Source organism: Anser cygnoides, chromosome 1 (assembly GCF_040182565.1).
Source record: "Anser cygnoides isolate HZ-2024a breed goose chromosome 1, Taihu_goose_T2T_genome, whole genome shotgun sequence".
NCBI classification, from domain to species: Eukaryota; Metazoa; Chordata; class Aves; order Anseriformes; family Anatidae; genus Anser; species Anser cygnoides.
In genome coordinates this window covers 155,201,772-155,220,179 of record NC_089873.1, presented here as the reverse complement: position 1 = coordinate 155,220,179, position 18,408 = coordinate 155,201,772, and the positions used below count along the sequence as shown (strand labels likewise).

At 46.3% G+C, this 18,408-nt stretch overlaps 1 protein-coding gene and 1 long non-coding RNA gene across 3 annotated transcripts in view; one reads left to right on the top strand and one right to left on the bottom strand.

Annotated features, from left to right (window-relative positions):
- Positions 1-332: 332 nt before the first annotated feature.
- LOC125183825 (uncharacterized) lies at positions 333-5,076 on the bottom strand. The gene is made up of 2 exons (XR_007166471.2): positions 4,776-5,076; positions 333-4,676 (listed from the first exon to the last, which is right to left on the bottom strand). It is a non-coding gene; the product is annotated as an uncharacterized lncRNA (long non-coding RNA).
- Positions 5,077-5,163: 87 nt separating this feature from the next.
- PCCA (propionyl-CoA carboxylase subunit alpha) overlaps positions 5,164-18,408 on the top strand; it is a 286,917-nt gene continuing 273,672 nt past the window's right edge. Inside the window, exons 1-4 of one of the 2 annotated variants that reach the window (XM_066986247.1) lie at positions 5,164-5,309; positions 13,606-13,683; positions 16,848-16,895; positions 16,990-17,058. In XM_066986247.1, coding sequence (XP_066842348.1) covers positions 5,247-5,309; positions 13,606-13,683; positions 16,848-16,895; positions 16,990-17,058 — 258 coding nt within the window. In that variant the 5' untranslated portion in view covers positions 5,164-5,246. The remainder of the gene's footprint in view (positions 5,310-13,605; positions 13,684-16,847; positions 16,896-16,989; positions 17,059-18,408) is intronic. The other variant, XM_048072682.2, reaches the window with a different exon arrangement.

Genomic DNA, 18,408 nt, shown 5'->3' with positions numbered 1-18,408 from the left:
CATGACCCAACAGAGACTATTTCCATTGCCAGTTCTGGGTGCCATCGTCAGGAACAGACTTGAGCAAATATTTCCTCTCAGGCCTGCTTCCTTTTCTTCTGTTGGTGTTTCATTTCCACCCCTGTACTCAGGAGAGTGGTTGCTCCATGTATCCAAGAGGAAGGTCTCCTTTCCTCTTGAGCAAACCAGTTTGCTTCCCTCTGCCCCAAGCTTTCATGCCCTGGCTGGGATCCAAACAAATGATTTATCCCTGCTGAACTTATTGCCTCTTTTAAGGAAATCCACCTCCTCCTTTAGCTTGTCCATGCTCAGGAATAACAAATACTACAAGCAACCTTGCATTTAAATGTTTATTGAGCAATGAACCTTCAGGGAATAAATACTACAGCAGGAATTCACCAAGACTCTCTTAGGGCTTGACAGCCCAGACAGCCATTGCACAAATCTTTGTTAGCCCTGCCAACACTTTTTTTTTTTTTTTAATCAAAGGAATTACAAATTTCTTAATCCTTAGGGTTACTTTTAATGACTTAGAAAGGATCAAGAGCTGTTTAAAACTGTATTCACATTACAAGCAGGCAGTAAATTTCAAGCTACTAGTCAAGCTTGCTGTCACTCCACGTGAACAACGCCACAGAGAAGAGGCTCAGCAAAATTTGTGCCCATGTGCTGGTGTTCTTCAACGAATTTCAGAATATGGAAGGTGGTCTGAACCTCCCTGATTTTAGAGGTCTCTTCCCCATTTCCTAGACAGATGACTCTCTGCTCATGCAGAACCTCTGGAGGCATGATACATGTGCTGAACAGCAATCCTGGCTAGGACTCCTTTATCTTTAGCTTACAAAATTGTTTCTTTCTTTGCTTTTTCAGCACACGGAGCAGGAATTCACCCTCCAAAGTTAGGACTGCCTGTTAAAATGGTACCAGAGTCATTAACACAGCTTCCAAATTCCCCCGACTCCTCTCCCCAGCTCTAGGGAGTCAACACAATTACTGCAAAGCATATGCTGTGTAAAACTACTAAGGCAGTATGAAACCTTATAAAGTAATTCACTAATGATTCAGGCTAGACTATGATAGACTGAAATCTCCATGTCATGAAAACCCTTCTCTTTGACTCTGTGGCATAAAGTGAACATGGCAAAAAGGCCAGACCCCCAAAACAAAATTCTAGCAGAGTTGGCAGAGTGAAAGTGCCTGTAAGATAAAGAGACTACAAGTAAAAATGAAAACATTTTGTTTTAAATTTCTGAAACCATAGAAACCGAAGAATGAAATAAAGACTGCCTGTTACGTTATTTTTCTCTTATGTGATTCATACCTGCAACTTTCAGATCTATGAATGCACTGAAGATAAGCACAGAAATCAGCTTGAGAGACCAAATAAAAGAAATGTCTTTTATATCAAGAAGTGGGAGAGCTTTGGATGAATAGAGGGAGTTCTTCAGGAAGGGGAAGAAGCTGTCTGGATCTCTGCCACCTTGATACAGCCCTGCAGAACCCTCCAGTCCATGAAATCACGGGAAACACAATTCCCACAGAGACATCACCCCACAGTGTCAAAGTGCTTGTGGTTCCTACGCTAATCTCATAAGAAATGTCATTAAGTAGTATCACTTCATCGCAGCCATGTATGAGGCCTTTCCAAAAAGTGCGTGTCCTCCTTGACAACTGCTGTCATTTACGATTGTGTCTCATGAGCTGCTTGAAAAGTTCTGCAAGTCACTCTGCTTCCCAGCCTTCACCCTCTGTCCCACAAACTCTGTGCAGGATCCAGCTAACTCTGAGGCAGAAAATGCTCAATTTCTATTAGTTTCTCCATTGTGCTTCTGTCAATAGGTTTTAAACATCCTGCGGATATGAGAAAGTTATAAGTTGTTTCTGATCCAAATCCCCTGGCCGGGGAAACCAGACGTGGTCCCCAAGACAAAGGGATTCTCACGCTGACAATGTGAGAGCTCCTTCATGTCTCTCCAAGCAAACCTATGCTGCAGCAAGCAAGTTTGCTGGCGTTTTGTGGCACCCAGTGCATCGATAGGCCTCAATGGCCCCGACCAGCCTCACATGGGGCCTCCCTCGGCCGATGGCTCTGAAGGGCCATCCCAGTCTTGCTGTGTGTCATCAGCTTGCCTTGTCTGGGACTGTTTGTGGACTTTGCTACCAGTGCCAGGCTCTGCTCAGCTCGTTCAGACTCTGGGGAACTGTGCCCTGGTGGTAAGGACACTGTCCATCCTATGGCTCCCCTGTGTGACGTTAAATGGCTGGTGACAGGGAGATTCGGGCTGACCAACAGCAGGAAGCTGGGATGAAGCTCAAGCTGATGAGGCTGGGTAAATGTGGCATAATCAAGCCTGAGAGCAGTCCCTTGGCTGGGAAGAGGGCTTGGGGATGAAAACATGGGTTCCTTGAGCAACCTGGTATGATAGGAAAGATGTCAAACTGCCCCTGATGAGGGCTCAGAGCTCCCCCAGGGAAACTCAAAAGGCTGGAGGGGTGTTAAGCCACCCTGGAGACCAGCTGGGGAGGAGAATCTGGCCTCCTCAGTAGAGCCCATGTTAGTGGAAGGCCACATTCAAGGTCCCTCAGAGCAGGTCTCCCTAGAATAGAAATCAAGGCACTCAGGGGTCCAGGCTGTCCTTGAGCAGCCTAGGAAGCTGGGGAGAAGAATCAGGCCACCCTGAGGAGTACCAGAGGCTCGTGGTTGGAGAGGATGAGGTGGTATCTGTGAGAAACCATGCAGACCTGGAGGTTTCACACCCTCCCTGGACAGTCCCAGCAGCTGGGGTGATTCAGGCTGCCCCAAAGTAGCCTTGAAAGCTGTGTAGGGTCAGGCCCTGGGTAGTCAAGGGGATCACAGTGTGTTGGCCCAAAGAAGGCCAACCTAGCTTGGGGGTCAAGCCACCACTGAAGTCGGGGTATGGTCACCTCTGATGAGCCCTGGAGGTTGTCTCTGCCACCCCTAAGGAGCCCCATAGCCTGGACAGCTGGGTGTGGGGATGAAACAAGGTGCCCAAGAAGAGTAGAGAGCTGGTAGCTTGAACCCCATCCTGGGTCCCCTATACCCATGGCTGCTCCCAGCTTCAGGGCTTCCCTGGGGTGCTTGACAATCCCTGGCTGACAACTCTTGACTCTTACAGGTGAATCTTGCATGAGGGATCTTCACAGTCAAGATTTTTCTGTGGGTACTTAGTGGAGAGATGTATGGTGATATTGACTTGGCTGACTCCACGGATGAATTTCTGTCTCTGTGTGTTGAGCAGAATGCTGATAGAAGCACAGACTGTTTACAGAATATATAACAGGTACTTCAAAGACTTCTCCTAGCTTTGAGCTCTTCAGTCACAGTCTTTTGTGCATAATGCATTTCATGTTCTATAAACCTGATACAATATAGTCCTTATTAGATAAAGGCAGAAGAATTACAATTACTCCACTTTTCTCCCTGGGTTATGGGTTAAAAGTCAGATGATGACACAACAGCTTATGATTCCTAAATTTGGAATTACAAGACTAGAGTATCTTTCCCCTGAAAGGAAGGGATCGAGGAGGAAATTCTCCGCATCAAAAACTGCAGTTCCCTGGGATCCCTTCAAAATAATTAGAACATATTGGCTAGTATTCCAGTCTCTTCTAAACCTGCTTAACTTTGTGCATATTGATAGCTTTAGTAACTGAGACAGCAGTGCATATTAAGAGCTACAGCATTACAAATGTGCTTGCAGACTTGCAGAGCTAAGTTTTTTTTTTTTTTTTTTTCCAAATCTATATACCCTTTAATTTTTCTGGATACTTAATTTTTGCAATTTATTTTTGTAAATCTGCCATTTCTTTAGCACTGGTGATATTACCCTCTCCGTGTTTTTGAAATGTTCAATAGTAACCACGTATAATCCTGATCCATTCAGTATTTTCCTTTTCTTGTTAGAAACGAAAACTTACAGTTCACGTGCAGTACCCATTTAAAGTAGACTAGATAAAAAGACCATTTGCAGAACCTGTCAGTCAAATTGAGCCACAGCAAAAGCAAGAAACGTCATGTGCAAAGGGATGATGGTTAGCATTCTTGAGTTGTATTTTTCTTTTTTTCCAGTCCCCTCCATATGCAAGAGGTTTTGCCTTAGCTTCATGTGGAAACTGGCTTGCATCAGGCCGTTTCTCACCGCATCGAGCTCTCCGTGCGCCCAGCTGGCTGTGAAGTTTCTCTTTGCTGCGGTGCCTCTGTGTAATCCCAGCCAGTTTCCCTTTGCAGCTGTGGGGGGGCTGCTTTGAAGTGCCGCTGTAGGTGGCTGCCCGTGCCGCAGCCGGGGCCTGCAAACACGGTCTCCGCTGTGGAGCAAAATGAAAACGCTGTGGCGCTGCCATGGGACTGTGTGCTTGGTGGATGCAGGAGGAACTGACGTCAGGTGCCTCAGGATATCGTCCTGCTGTAACGGCACGCTGTCCTGGTGGACGTCTCCATCCATCTGATCCGCCACGTGCAGGGCCCACAGTGAAGGGCTGCGTGTTGCATACCTCCCTTCTGCTCTTGGCCCCGTCTGCTGGCTTTCAAGACTTCCCAGGCGTGCTGGGAATCTGCTGCGTCTCCTTGGCTGCCGGTTGTGAATGCGGTGACCTCCTTCAGGCACAACGAGAGCAGCTTCCTTGCATTATTTCCACCTGTGCGGCTCTGATATGCACTGCTCATACAGCACAGAAAATGATTGTATAAACAGAGGCCACTCAGTGCAGATCTTATTTATCTCCTGGGGAGGGAAGAGAGAAGCCCTCCAGCTTACCTTCGGCGTGCAGCGGGGGTGCGCGACCATTTTGCCTTCTGCCCCACGCAGCCTTCCCCGCTCGCTCTGAACCCCAGCACTGCTACGGCAGGCTAAGACGGCCAAACAACAACGAGGCCACGTTTTTCACCACCCTGACGCCCCACCGAGGGAAAGATAACAACCTGAGCCCTGGGACCCCTTCCTCAAAGCCCCTCTTCGGGCGAATCCAGCCGCTCGGGGCCGCCAATTCAGCCGACAGCGAGCCCGGAGCCGGAGGGGCACGAAGCCGGGGTGCGGGGGGGGGGGGGGGGGCGTCCCTCGGGATGCTCCCGGCGGTTCAGCGAGCCCAGGCCCGAGACCAAGTCTCCGCCATCCTCCGCCCCCCTCCGCTCCCTCCGGGCCCCGCCGCCGCCCTTGGCCGCGGGGATTGGCTGCGAGCGGCCCGGCCCCGGCCGGGTGAAAGGGTGGTCGGGCGGGGCGGCGGCCGACATGGCGGCGGCGCTGCGCGGCGCGGCGCGGGGCGGCCGCCGGCGGCTGCGGGGGCTGCTGGAGGTGAGGAGCCGGGAGCCGGGCTCCGTCCCGCTCCCCCGGGCTGGGGGCGGTGGGAAGGGGGGTGTGAGGGGGCAGAGGGTGCCCCCGCGGTCATCAAGGGCGTGGGGGTGGCACGGTGATACACCCCGTGGGTTTGGGGGGTGCCGTGGGTTTTGGGGTGGTCCTGCAGGGCTGCTCGGACCTCGCAAGGCTGTAGGAGCCCCGTTTTGGGTCGGGCTGCGGGTGACCCGCTAAGACCCGGCTCCGTGGTGGAGCCTGTCCGTTGTGTGTTGCGGGGGTTGGTGTAGGTATCCCTGCGCTTGCTTTCCTCGTAATTTAATTTTCTGCTGCTGGGGGGGGTTATGTGCTGTGCCTCTTCGCTTCTTTCCTCTCCCTCAGTTAAAGAGGAGCTTATCAAAACTGAGGAGTACAGCATAATGGGAATAGCGCGTTAATTGCTGTAAAGAGCATGGTTCTCTGTTATTTTTACTAGTGCAATCTTAATTCCTAGCGAAGGGTTATTCCTCTCTGCAAATGTGCTGTCTCTTACCCACCCGTTACTCCACAAAGCTATGGGTCTTTCAGCTGCCACTTCAAGCTTTCAAGGGGCATTCTGCTCTTACTGTTCCTGGAAATGCAAGAAGCTCATTGCAGATCTATACTAATGTTTTTGGTGAAGACTTTAAACATTTAGAAAGCCTTAAGCTATGATATCTTTGCTGAGGCAGTCACTGCTTTCATCTCTATCACTTCTGCAGATTGCTCTGCCTTAAAAGAGGGAGGAGATTATTTTGGATAAGAGCAAGCAGCATTATCACACTGTGTTGTGTAACAGTTATATGAAACTCACTGGTTTACATAAAGGAAAAGTGGTGCAAAATAGCTTTGCTTGCAGTACGAAGAATCTGTCTTTTTCATGAAAAGGAAAATTTGTGTACAGATCTGCAAGTTCAAGTGGAGGAGGGAGGAATAACTTGCAGAATTATTTTTCTCTGTATACTTCTGGGGGTGTGGGATAGGTGTCTCTCCAGAAATGTAACTCCTAAACTATACTGTAAGGAAGTCATCATGTTTGTTCAGGGATCAGGTAACTGTGTGAGGTTTACATAGCAAGGTTTTGGTAGCAGGGAGCTGCAGGGGTGGCCTGTGTGAGCAGAGCCCAGCAGCTGCCCCATGTGGGATCAGAGCCAGCTCCAGACGGCTCCAAAAGGGACCTGCTGCTGGCCAGAGCTGAGACAGTGAGAAACACTGGTTGGGCCTCTGGGAGAGCAGATTTAAGGAGGGGGAAAAAACAAAACCACAAGTAAAACCTGCTGCACAGCAGCAGTTGGGAGAGCGAGGAGTGAGAAGCAGCCCTGCAGACCCCAGGGTCAGTGCAGCAGGAGGGCAGGAGGTGCTCCAGGCAGGCAGCAGCAGTTCCCCTGCGGGCTGTGGAGAGGCCCCTGGTGGAGCAGGCTGTCCCCCTGCAGCCCATGGGTCCCAAACGGAGCAGATCTCCACGCTGCAGCCCGTGGAGGAGCCCCCGGTGGAGCAGGTGGATGTGGCCTGGAGGAGGCTGCGGCCCATGGAGAGCCCCCGCAGGAGCAGGCCCCGGGCCGGAGCTGCAGCCCGTGGAGAGGAGCCCACGCAGGAGCAGGGGTCTGGGGGGAGCTGCCGCCCGTGGGGGACCCGTGCTGGAGCAGTTTGCTCCTGGGGGATGGACCCCGTGGTACGGAGCCGTGTGGGAGCAGTTCTTGAAGAGCTGCTGCCTGTGGGCAGCCCCCGCAGGCTCAGTTCAGGAAGGACGGCATCCCGTGGGGGGGACCCCACGTGGAGCAGGGGCAGGGAGGGACCGTGGAGTAGCGGAGGCAAAATGTCATGGACTGACTGCAGCCTCCATTCCCTGTTCCTCTGCCCTGCTCAGGGGGAGGACATGGAAGAGGGTGAATGGGGGAAGATATTTCTAGTTTGCTTTTAGTTTCTCATTGCACTAGTCTGTGATTAGTAGGCAATAAATTATATTAATCTCCCTTATGCTGGGACAGTTCTGCCTGTGGCAGTAATAAGAGAGTGATCTCCCTGTCCTTATCTGAACTCATGAGCCTTTTCCCATCATATTTTCTCCTCCTTTCCCTTTGAGGAGGGGGAGTGAGAGAGTGGCATGGTGAAGCTCAGCTGCCAACCGGTGCCAACCGGTGTGAAACCACCACAGTAGCAGCAGTGGTTTGTGCTGCAAGGGCAGGTCATCTTGAGAAGGGGTTAAAGACCAAAAGGATTTACTTTACTCAGGTATTTTTCCTTGGGAAACATGCAGAGTACACCTGTGGTGCTGTGAGAGTGTATGGGGGAGAAGCTTCCTAAACAGCAAGGGAAGTTTGGGAGTGATTGGAGACTCATTTGGAACTAGCAGAAGGCTGGTGTGTATACAGCTACCAAAAACAACCTGTATATTTGTGTGGAAGACATGCTTTTTGCACTAAATAGTCCAAGGACTTTGATGTTAGTCCTTTGGAGTGTCCCTGTGAAAGTCCAGCTGTGCCTCTGTTCTTCTAAGGGATCAAGGATTTGATACGTGACTGCATCACTGTAAATGGTATAGAAATGTTTCATTAGTGACACTTTGTAAAACAAAATATTTTTAGCTACCTAATAGCACTTGCGACTTACGTAACTGATGTGATTTTTAGCCTCTATTATCTGTGTATGAAAGTCACCTTCAAGTTATCAGTAGTTGGAAAACATTCAATCAGATTTGCATGGGAATTGCTTTCATAGATTCCTGTATTCTTTGCTAACATAGGCAAATGCTACCATTTAAATCTTCAAACTTGTAAGGGTTACAAGCACATTAGTATGTGGGTGTATTTTTTTTCTTTGTGGGGCTAGGAGCTGGCCACCTGCCCTTGGCTTCTTTACTCCGTTGTGGAAGTCAGTAAAAGACTTGAGAAAGAGCAGAGAAAAAACACAGAACTGGGGATTCAACTAATTGCTGTGTTTCTAATCTAATGCTTAACACTTCTGTGTTAGATTTTATGCAGAACTAATTCTGTGTAGAGTATAACTAAAACTTCCTTTTGAGTGCTTTGCACTTGTGGAACTGGGAGAAAATCTGATCTTGAAAGGAGGTGGTAGTTACTGTATGAGGCTGAGAGATGGCTTTTGATACTTCGGCCTCAAAACTCTTCTGAGAAAGCTGTCAAAAAGACTAAAAGAGTGAAGGAGAAAGTCATAAATACTGTGTGTTATGAAATCAGCAAACTGCTGACACGTGGATTTTTATCAGTGTAGATCAGTTTGAACGGATTGGTTCAACTAACCATTCAGCTAAATGTATGGAAAGTTTCCGTGCTTTCTCTGATAAGTTAGTTATCTGTGCATCCACTTTTTTAAGTCCTAGAAGTTACCTGTACAGTGGGAGCTCCTTGCTCTCTTCTGTGGGATTGTTTTAAGCGTGCTGTTAGTCCAGGGAGAAGTTTTCCCCTTTGTTTGTGAGTACAGAAGCATTAGGCTAGAGGGTATAGCAAGGTTGGGATCATCCTACATTTAGGAAGGGAGCCAGAATGGTCACTAATTTGGGGAGGTGAATGTTGCCCTAGCTTGTGGAGTTCAGTGATTGTTACTAATATATAAACTACAGACCTTTAGTACTGACAAGTACTCTTAAAGAGGTTCACAGATCAAGATTTCTGTCTTTAGCCACTTTGCTTCCAGGAGTAGCTGTCTGGATTCTGCAGGCAAAGCATGTTGTGCCATCTGCTGTGGGTGAGACTTTTTTTTTCTGGAGAAAAGGTTAAACTTCATTAACGTTTACACTGAGTTTAAAAAAAAAAAAGTCTTGCTCTGAGATTTTTTGTGTTTTTATTTGCCTTTTTTTTTTCTGTCCAAACTTTGCAGTGGTGGTTCTTGCATCATTGTTACAGTGCTGTGATCTCTTTCACAGGCTCTACCCTTGCTGGAGCTGTTTAAGCTGGTGCTGTGAGAAACTGTTCCAACTTTCTGCAGCTGTTAGGTCTTGATCGCAGGCCATTGCTTTTCAGCTCCTGTCTGCTTCCAACTTGACCCAATGCTGCTATTTGAGTATCTAAGTGGATAAACAGGACAGAAAGCTGGCAGAGAACAAACTTTCCCCACTCTTTGTGAGTATCTTTTCAGCTGGACGTATTCCCTAGTTTGATTCACCATGTGACTGTACAAACTTCTGTACTGGCACAAGGGAGAAGGTACTTGGGTGTAGGAATGACTTAGTTTTTAAAAATAGCCTTGGGTGTTAGGAGTTTCCTTGCTTGTAGCTTGCCTGCTGTGTTAGCAGACGTGAAAATTGGGTTTCCTCTCTGCCTCCTAGAATAGCCAATGATTCTCAGACCCGAGAGTGAAAGAGCTGCATGTATAATGCAGTGGACCTTACAGAACATTGTGCGGTGTTTTTGTTTGTTTGGAGCTGGCTTCAGGAGGATCTGCTTGTAGTTACAAGTGCTTAGCTGCTCAGCACTTTCTGAGAGAGTACAAAGGAGGGAAAGCGCTTGATTAGTAGGGGGGAAAAAGCATTGTTTTGGCTGCTTTCACGTTTAAAGGATATGTACAATCTTGTATTAACAATAAGCTAAAATTTTCAACATTACAGATTAAAATTCTTGCAGACATCTAGAAGTGTCTGCTTTCTATATCTTGTATACATAACCTGTCAAGGGGTTGTCAAGTGAGTTGAAAAAGAATTAGAGAAGTTGCTGTGTAATAAAATAGGGGAAATACTACGTCTTCTTCGTGTTCAGGATTACTCAGAAATAGTTATGGCTAACGGGAAATACACTGGAAATGGGAAGGTGTTCCTCTATTGAATGCACCTTCAAGTTTTAAACTTGAATCTCTGAAACCATGGGGGCAAGAACCTTGGTAGATCTGTGGCAGAAAGCAAAAGGAGGAGTTGGAATATGAAAAGCAAGTGTGCTGCTCTAGCTGTTACTGTTGGGCACTGCTTACTGTATCTTCCAGTAATGCTAAAATGTACCTTCCTGCTGTTGTTAGTCGTATTAAAGCAAACATTGGTATGTGGTGCTTTTCCTTTCTAAAATCTGGAACTTCATTTCAATTCAGACTTCTCCGTCCAGACGGCTCAGTGACAGCAAGGTATCTACCAGATGACCTGTACAGCAGAGAAACATCTTCCCTGGATAAGGGACGTCTTTAAAAACACACACAAGTCAACTATAAATAACAAGTTAATTATTTTCTGTTTAGTTACCGTATGCCATGTCCTTAAACCACCTGAGGAGGTTTCACAGGGCTGCACTGGGGCCCTGGGAGGTTCTCTGCTCGGCCTCAAAGCTGAAGTGAATGTGCCATTGTACAAATTACTGCGTGGTTTGATTTACATGACGTTAATTTAGGACTAGTATAGCTGTTCAGGTCAAAAGTCAGTTTGGCTGTTGTGTAAGTAACAGCAAAAGCAAGATGCATTTCCAAAATACCATCCTAGCGGTATGTATTACGTTTAGGTGGCAAGGTTTTGGTAGCAGTGGGGGCTGCAGAGCTCTGGTGCCTGGAGCACCTCCTGCCCTCCTTCTGCACCGACCTTGCTGTCTGCAGGGCCGCTTCCCTCACGTTTTCTCATCCTGCTCTCCCAGCTGCTCTTGCGCAGCAGTTTTTTTTCCCTTCCTTAAATCTGCTCTCCCAAAGGTGCAACCAGTGTCGCTTATTGCCTCAGCTCTGGCCAGCAGCAGGTCCCTTTGGAGCCAGCTGGAGCTGGCTCTGCTCTGACCCGGGGCAGCTGCCGGGCTCTGCTCCTAGGGAAGAGCAGATCCAGTAGAGGTGGGAAAATCAAAGCCAAGCTCTTAAGTGCAGAGCTGAGCTCTCATAAATAAAAAGCACTAGTCTGTAGTGTTGAAATGTTTATCAAATTGAGGTAATCAGTCATGACAGAAATAGATTATAATAGGTATGAGCTGCCCTAGTTTGGCAAGATAGGAAAAAGTCATCAGGTCAAGCTGAGCCAGGTATCGAGTGTTAATTAAAATGTTCTGTTAGACCTGATTTTTCTTTTGTCTGCCTTGTAATGTCAATTGTAAAATACACACAGACACGATCGCTCAGTGTGTCTTTAAGCTGTGGTAGGACTAGTTTGGGACCTTATAAGTAGCATCAGGTGTAATATAATAAATCAGGGTGTCTTCATCTTGACTTTCCCTATGAGGTGACCATAGGGATCTGGAAGAAAATGGCTTATGTGAACTCGATTAAGGTTTGAGTTCTGGGATTTCTTTTTTTTCCCAGCATCTTGGCTAATGTTGAATTGTGTAGTTTTCATTACTCTCTTAGTAGAGAGAAGTGGGCACAGCTAAGCCAGTGCTGAACGAGTTAAATAACTAGGGGCTGTGCATCAGAGATCAGTGATGGCTGTGGAAACCCATTTAGGCCACTTCACAGCTGCTTTTTTCTTTTTTTTTTTTTCCTTTTGAGGAGGGGCTCAATCTCTGTGGCACCAGGGAAAGATGTAGTTAGAAATCAAGGTAGGTTTGGATACAGCCGTTGTGATGTAGCTGTTGCTCCTGCGTGCTGGTAGATGCAGTAGGTTTTTCAAAAGGCGTACCTACGGTTTGCTGATAAGCTGCTTGCGAAACGAAGTGGCAGATGTCAGCGGTTAAGTTGTGCCTGACTTTTCTTCTAACGCTTGAGCGCTTGCCAGAATGTGGGAGACTGATCTAAGCTGTTTTCATCTGGAAGGGATTAGCATCCACCCGCTCCTTACTGGTGAGTGTTACAACCGGAGTACGCGCTGCTTTGGAGATGGAGTTTCAGGGAAGGTGCCGGCTGGGTCCTTCCTTCTGTATTCCTGTCTTGCCTGGGGTGTGGGTGAGGTTTCTTCTTCAACAGGCAATTACTAAGAACTGCAAAACAAGACAGCTGGGACAATGGGCAATAAAACCGAGAAGTCCAGTAAAAGGAATACTTTACTGAATTCCAGTCACAGGAATACTTTCTCTGGATACTGGTCAGGAGCTGTTTTGCATGATGGCTTCTAAGTATAATGGCCTACATCTAAGGCTAGACGAGCGGTTCAGCTGTGAAGGTATCGTGATGTATAAATCTCAACTGTACTCTTAAATGTGATGGGTTATCCCTTGTCTGGGCTTTGTTCTGTGAGGTATCCCTGGAGCATATGTGGATTTTGGGAGACAGCCACTTACTGTAGCTTAACTTTTCTGTATAAAAACTTTAGGTTTGTATAGGGATTTTTTCAAGGCATGGCTTAAATTCTGAAATCTAATGCTAACTGTACTTTTCTTGTCAGAGCTTTTCCTTTCGCTCTCCATCAGTGGCACAACTTTTCTGTTGTCTTATATGCATTCAAAGCTAGCTTTGTCTGAAAGGCGTTTACAAGAAACTTCAGAGGCTTTGTGCCTTCCCCCAGCTAACTACAAGCATTTAGGTTAGCCCCCCTGACCATTGAATGACTTTCTTCAACAACTAATAACTTGTTGGAGATTATTTGGCGTGTCCTGTATGACAAGCATCAGGACACTTGCGGTTCACTTCTGTCTGTAGGGTCTGAGAAGAGGGGAACCAGCCACCTAACTGCGTGTACTCTGCAGCAGGAGAATATGCTCTGCTTCTGCTGCCACAGCTGACCTTGCTTTTCCCTCTGATGGGATCTAGATAACAGTAAGGTCGCTGAAGGTGCAAGTGGCCTGCCATGAACTTGGAATAATGGCCAACCGATGGCTGTGGTTGGCAGAATTATGATCTGAATTGTATTTTCCTTCTTCAGAGCCTGAAGCAGCTTGTCCTGTTGCATCCTCAGGTGAAGAATAATTAACATCTGAAACAAACAAAACACAACTTCTAAACCTCTGGTTTTGATTCTAGCACCTCAAGTATAACTTGCTTTTCAGGTTGTTTTCCTGGACTTTATTTATGGAGATTGGATTTGAGAATTGGAGGTTATTGGTGGTGTATCATCAGGGACTTGCAAGGTGATGGTGACCTGGGAATGCTCTAGGCGAGGGTGGGAAGATGCTGTTGCAAAACAGGAGCAGTGTGGCTGTTGAAAGATGAAGAAACCCGAGCCTAGAAAAACCATCTCTCATCCTTAGATCACTGTCATGATGGGGTTGTGGTGGGGAAGAGTGGGAGCCAAACCAGCATCTGAAGTTGTTTTTTGCTGTGTGAGTGCTTGTGGGGGGAGGCAGATCCTTAAAAGACTGTCTGCTTTGTGGGGGAATGCAAGGAGGGGCAGGGAAGAATAAGGAAGAGTTTCCTCAAGATGTCAGTATATGAACTGTTTCTGTCTTTCTGGCATACAGTAGCAGGAGAAGAAATGTTTAACTCCCTCTCTCTTCTGCAGTGTGAAACGCTCTGTTCGAGATGGTACCTTAAAACATCCCATAGGCTGTATTCAGCTACGTATGATCCGAATGAAAAGGTAAGTAGCATGGTGCATGTTTTCCCTCTGTAATGTTTTACTGTATCGTTGACGTTTGGGTTTCAAAGCTATCCTGTCCCCTGTGCTGCTGCTGACAACAGCGGTTCTCCCAGTGAAACCCCTGTACTGTCACTGGTTTAGTAGCATGTTGTTCTTCAAATTAAAGGTCCTTGCAGTATGTTTGCTGAGATTGGATACTATGTCAAGTGCATGTCTTGGTTGGAGAAGTGACTGTGAGCTTGGGAAGGTTACATACTGGCCTGAAAACGTTATAATTTTGACACAATTATTCGTATGTTTTGTGTGGTGTGGGAGGTATAGGCCTGCTGAAGCTTTTGTAAGCTGGACTATCTAAAAGCACTTCTTAAAAAACAAACAAAAAAAAAACCAAAAAAACCTCACAACAAAACACCAAAAAACCTGAGTGCATATATATATATATATATACACATTTATATATGTTTATATAAATGCAGTAGTTGCAGCACATTTGTTAGATGGTCTGATGCCCCTTGTCCAAATCGAGCTTGTTACTCACGTGCAGGGGTGAGAGCTCCAGAGCTCGGATAAAGATGGCTGTGTAAGGCCTGCAGAGCATGCTAAATCCTCATTTTGGAGGCGGCTGCAGGAACACGGGTTTGCCTGAGTTTTCTGTCAGGCTCTCTGACAGACTTGTGCGGTAGCAATCTCAATTTACAGTTACTAGCCAAGAAAAACTTTTCCTGTGGGAGGTTGTCTTGGCATGGCTTCTAAAGTAACACACTTGGAAAAATAATGTGGCTGAAGGTAGGCTTGTATTGAAGGGCAGGAATGCCAGCGCTTCAGCACACTTAGGCTTGCCCCCTATCTACCAGCGTAGGAGTGATTAACCGGAGTGAAACGGTATTAGAAAACAGAGGGAGAGAAACCAGTATGTACCTAGAACCGTGGCTGGCAGGAAAAGTCTCCTGAACTCTCGTCTTACCAAATGCTTCCTGTATTCTCAGTCTTTGCTTGTTCAAGGTCCTGTTCCTTTTCTAAAGGCATAATTATGTTTAGACAATGTAACCAGGTCTTTGGTTTATTTTAACTACAAGCCATGTCACTCCAGCCAGTGGCTTCTCCGGGTAGCTCAAGGTCTTCGCTATCTTCTCCACTGGTTTTGTAACGATCAGACTGCGGTAGCAGGTCTTTGTAAGCTCATTAGTGGAAATGACAAAAAAGAGATGCTGTGTGTTACCTGAAAGCCGCATGCAAATTAAATTTCTCTTTTTACTTGCTGGACTTGAGACTTGCTTTTAACAGCAGGAATAGTAGCGCAGTTGTGTCCTGTTAGTAGTTATGTTGCAAAATTGGAGATGTCAAATCTGCATAACAACTTGGTACTGAAAGCCTTGTCTTGCGATGTAACCATGCGTGGTTAATAAAACAACTGTTACACCAAAAAATAAGTTGAAGTATTTGAGTTGTTAAAGTTCTTAGTGCTGTGTTTTTTTTTTTTTTTTGTTTGTTTTTTTTGTTTTTATTTCCCTTCAAGGCTCTCTGCCTAAAATGTTTTAGGTTCAGGACCAATTTGTGTGAGCATGCCGGAAACCTTTCCGTCTTTTCACCAGGTTTTTGGTGCAGGTCCCCAGCTAACGGAGCTCTCCAAACAAACTGCCAGTTCCTGTGGTGTTCTTGCAGTATTTGTACCTCTGATAATTGAGCATGCTCATCTTCTGATGGGGTGTGGATGAGCCTGTGTGCAAGGTAGTGGTGCATGTTCCTCAGCAGGTCTGGCTGAGCTCGCCATGTAAGCTTGCTGCAGCTCTTCCCTTAAATCCCATAGGCTTGCTTTCTGAATTTCTGAAATGCCTTGGTTTCTGTATGCTGTTACCACGTGGTAGCATTCTTCAACTGACCATGTGGTGCCAGCTCAGCCCTGACTTTGAAGAAGTAAATTTGGTCAAGGGCACGCTGAGTACCTCTGTTTGTTACACCCGTCTGTCGATAGAAATTCCCCTGCTGGTTTTGCAGTTCCTCCCTCCTCTCTCACCTACCCCCTCTGCACTCACTGATGATTGTGGGGGTAACAAACAGTTTCACTGCTGCACTTACAATGTCCCCTCTTCCCCCAGACCATATGAAAAGCATCTGATTGATGTAGGGGAGGGAGAATTACTGTTTGATACTCAACATGCTTTGTTGGAAGTGCACCTGTATGATTAGCAAGGCCAGTGACGGCAGTAACGTGTACTCCCAGCAGTGAGGTTTCTATGTTGAGCAACTCTGCTCCTCCCTCACTTCATTTCTTAATGGAAAGTTTTCGTCTAGGATATAAGGCTGACTGGCTTCCACTTATCCCCTTCTTCAGTGCTCCTGTCATGCCTCTAAGGTGTATTTACAGCTTGAAGTGCAATCTAATGCAAAAGGTGACTGAGGATTTCACATGCATACGACGCGTGACTTGCTGTCCTGTTGCAACTTAATGCTGATGATGGCAGTTCAGGATTTTACCAGGTTCCTCACCTGACTTAGCTCCAGTGAGGGCCAAGGCTGGTACAACTCAGCAAGAGCTGGGAGAACAGGGAGGATAGCTTCCATCAGAGGGAAGGTAACATCAGCAGGGATGGTTGCTCTGGGCCTAACAGAAAATAAATGCAAGCTTTTTAAACGTGGTCTTTAGAGTGCTGCTATAACTTCCTAAGGAACACGTGGGGATCTTTATCTCTGTGTATTTGGGGGAGGAAGAAAAAGCAGAGACCTGGGAATCACGCCTCCTTTGAATATCTTCTGTGTATTCAAAAACAAGCAACTTGGGCACTTCTTGGAGATAAGGTTGTTGCTGTTTCTTTGGCACTGCTCGTGTGTGTCTCTTCCATGGGCTGGTCTCCTGCGTCTTCTGTAGAGTCCAGTTTCTGGCCTGTGCGTGGTAGGGAGATCCAGGGAATGCTGGTGTGAACGGTGAATGCCTTTTTGTTCTGAACCTGTGTACATGCTAGGTAGATACAGTATAGCATACGGTTTATGCTGTTATCATTGTTAAATCAGCAGAAACCTTTAAAACAGGTGAACTCAGCATTACAAGCCTCTGGGTAAACCAGGATTTTAGTGGAAGTGGAGGAGAAAGGAATGTGTGTTTCTGATGGGAGGAAAATTTATGGGTCGTTCATCTCTCAAGGTCCTTATTGTTCTTTTCCCTCCAGACTTTTGAAAAACTCCTTATTGCCAACAGAGGAGAGATTGCATGCCGAGTAAGTACATAACCTTAAGTTGTTTTTTTTTTGTAGTTCATTCTTAAACTATTTGTATTTTAAATATTGATAATTGTCCCTTCTTATATGGTAGGTCATCAAAACGTGCAAGAAGATGGGGATTAAAACAGTCGCCATACACAGCGATGTCGATGCCAATGCTGTAAGTACTGACTGAATGAAATAGATGGGGTTTGAACAAGACTGGCAGCTGTTATGCAGGCTTGTTGCTTACCATGGTAGGCATGTTTGCAGTTTCCAAGTATCTTTGCATAGGCCCTTTTCGTCCATGTGCTTAAAAAGAGGGGAGATACCATGGGGGCTGAGTGAGGGGAAAGGGAAGGGAGAGAACTGGTCAAGTATTTAGCATTGTTTTTTCTGTGAACTCTCCCATGTTCTGCTCATATAAATAGTATCTTGTTCTTTTGTTCTTTTCCTGGATTAAGCCAGACAGTAACACCTGATAAGTAGCTGCTCTTGTGCAGCAAGTGTAAGAGTGGCAGTGAAACCAACATTTTGTTTTGCTAACAAACACAAAAGACAATGAGAAATGGATCTTAAGAGATAGAGAACTTGGTATAAATTGTTCTGTGCCTTGTACGTTCGTCTCATTGCTTTCCACTGGCTGGAAGAATGCTCTCACCTACCAGCTGTGCTGGACATGTGTATTGGAGCTGTTCCATTTGACGCTGATATTGAGGTGTCTGGATATTCAGTGGTGCGGCAGGAAGGTGGTAAAATGGCTCTCTGAACAGGGAAGGTACTTGTCTAGCTACTTGGTTGCTTCTTAGGCTTTGTAGTCTCTTCTCTAGTTTATTTTAGAAGAATTTTAAGTCTGTTGTAGCAAGAACAGAAAGTTAGTACCTTTTGTGCTTTCTCTGAGTGATACTACAGTGAGTATAGGCACACTTGCATATTCTTGTTGACCACAGAGAACATCTTATTATTCTTTGCATGCAGGACTTATACAAGAGAAAGGATTGGGGTGCCTCCACGTTCTAGGATTGTTCATTGAAATCTGGAAGGGAGCTGAAACTCCATGTTATGATTTAATGGAAGAGGTCCCTCAGACAAGTTGACAGGAAAAAATGTGTATTTTATGCTTGTCAGGACTTGGTTTGCTCAGTGCTTGAAAAACTGAAGCATGATTTGTGCAATTTGTGAAAGTTTAGTTAGGAGAACTTTGGTGTTTTCAGAGTTAAGTGAGAGGGGAGAACTGTTGGGAGGTGGACTTTGACACGGCTTTTGTCTGAGTCCTTTTGCAGTTCTATTCCTATATCACCTGCTCAGTTCAAATAAGTAGGCTGCAGGTAGAATAAGGGACTCAAACTAATTTTTTCTCGGATGAGTCATATGCTCTACTACTGGGTTTCTATGCCAAGTAATTATTTTTTTGAGGTGCATGAGGAATATACTTGGTCTGGATTTTAACTGGTATCTGCCACTGGGAGCATAGTAGCTTGTGGGTGCTCAATGGACTGTGAAATGATTTCCTAATAGATGGGTGTCAGGC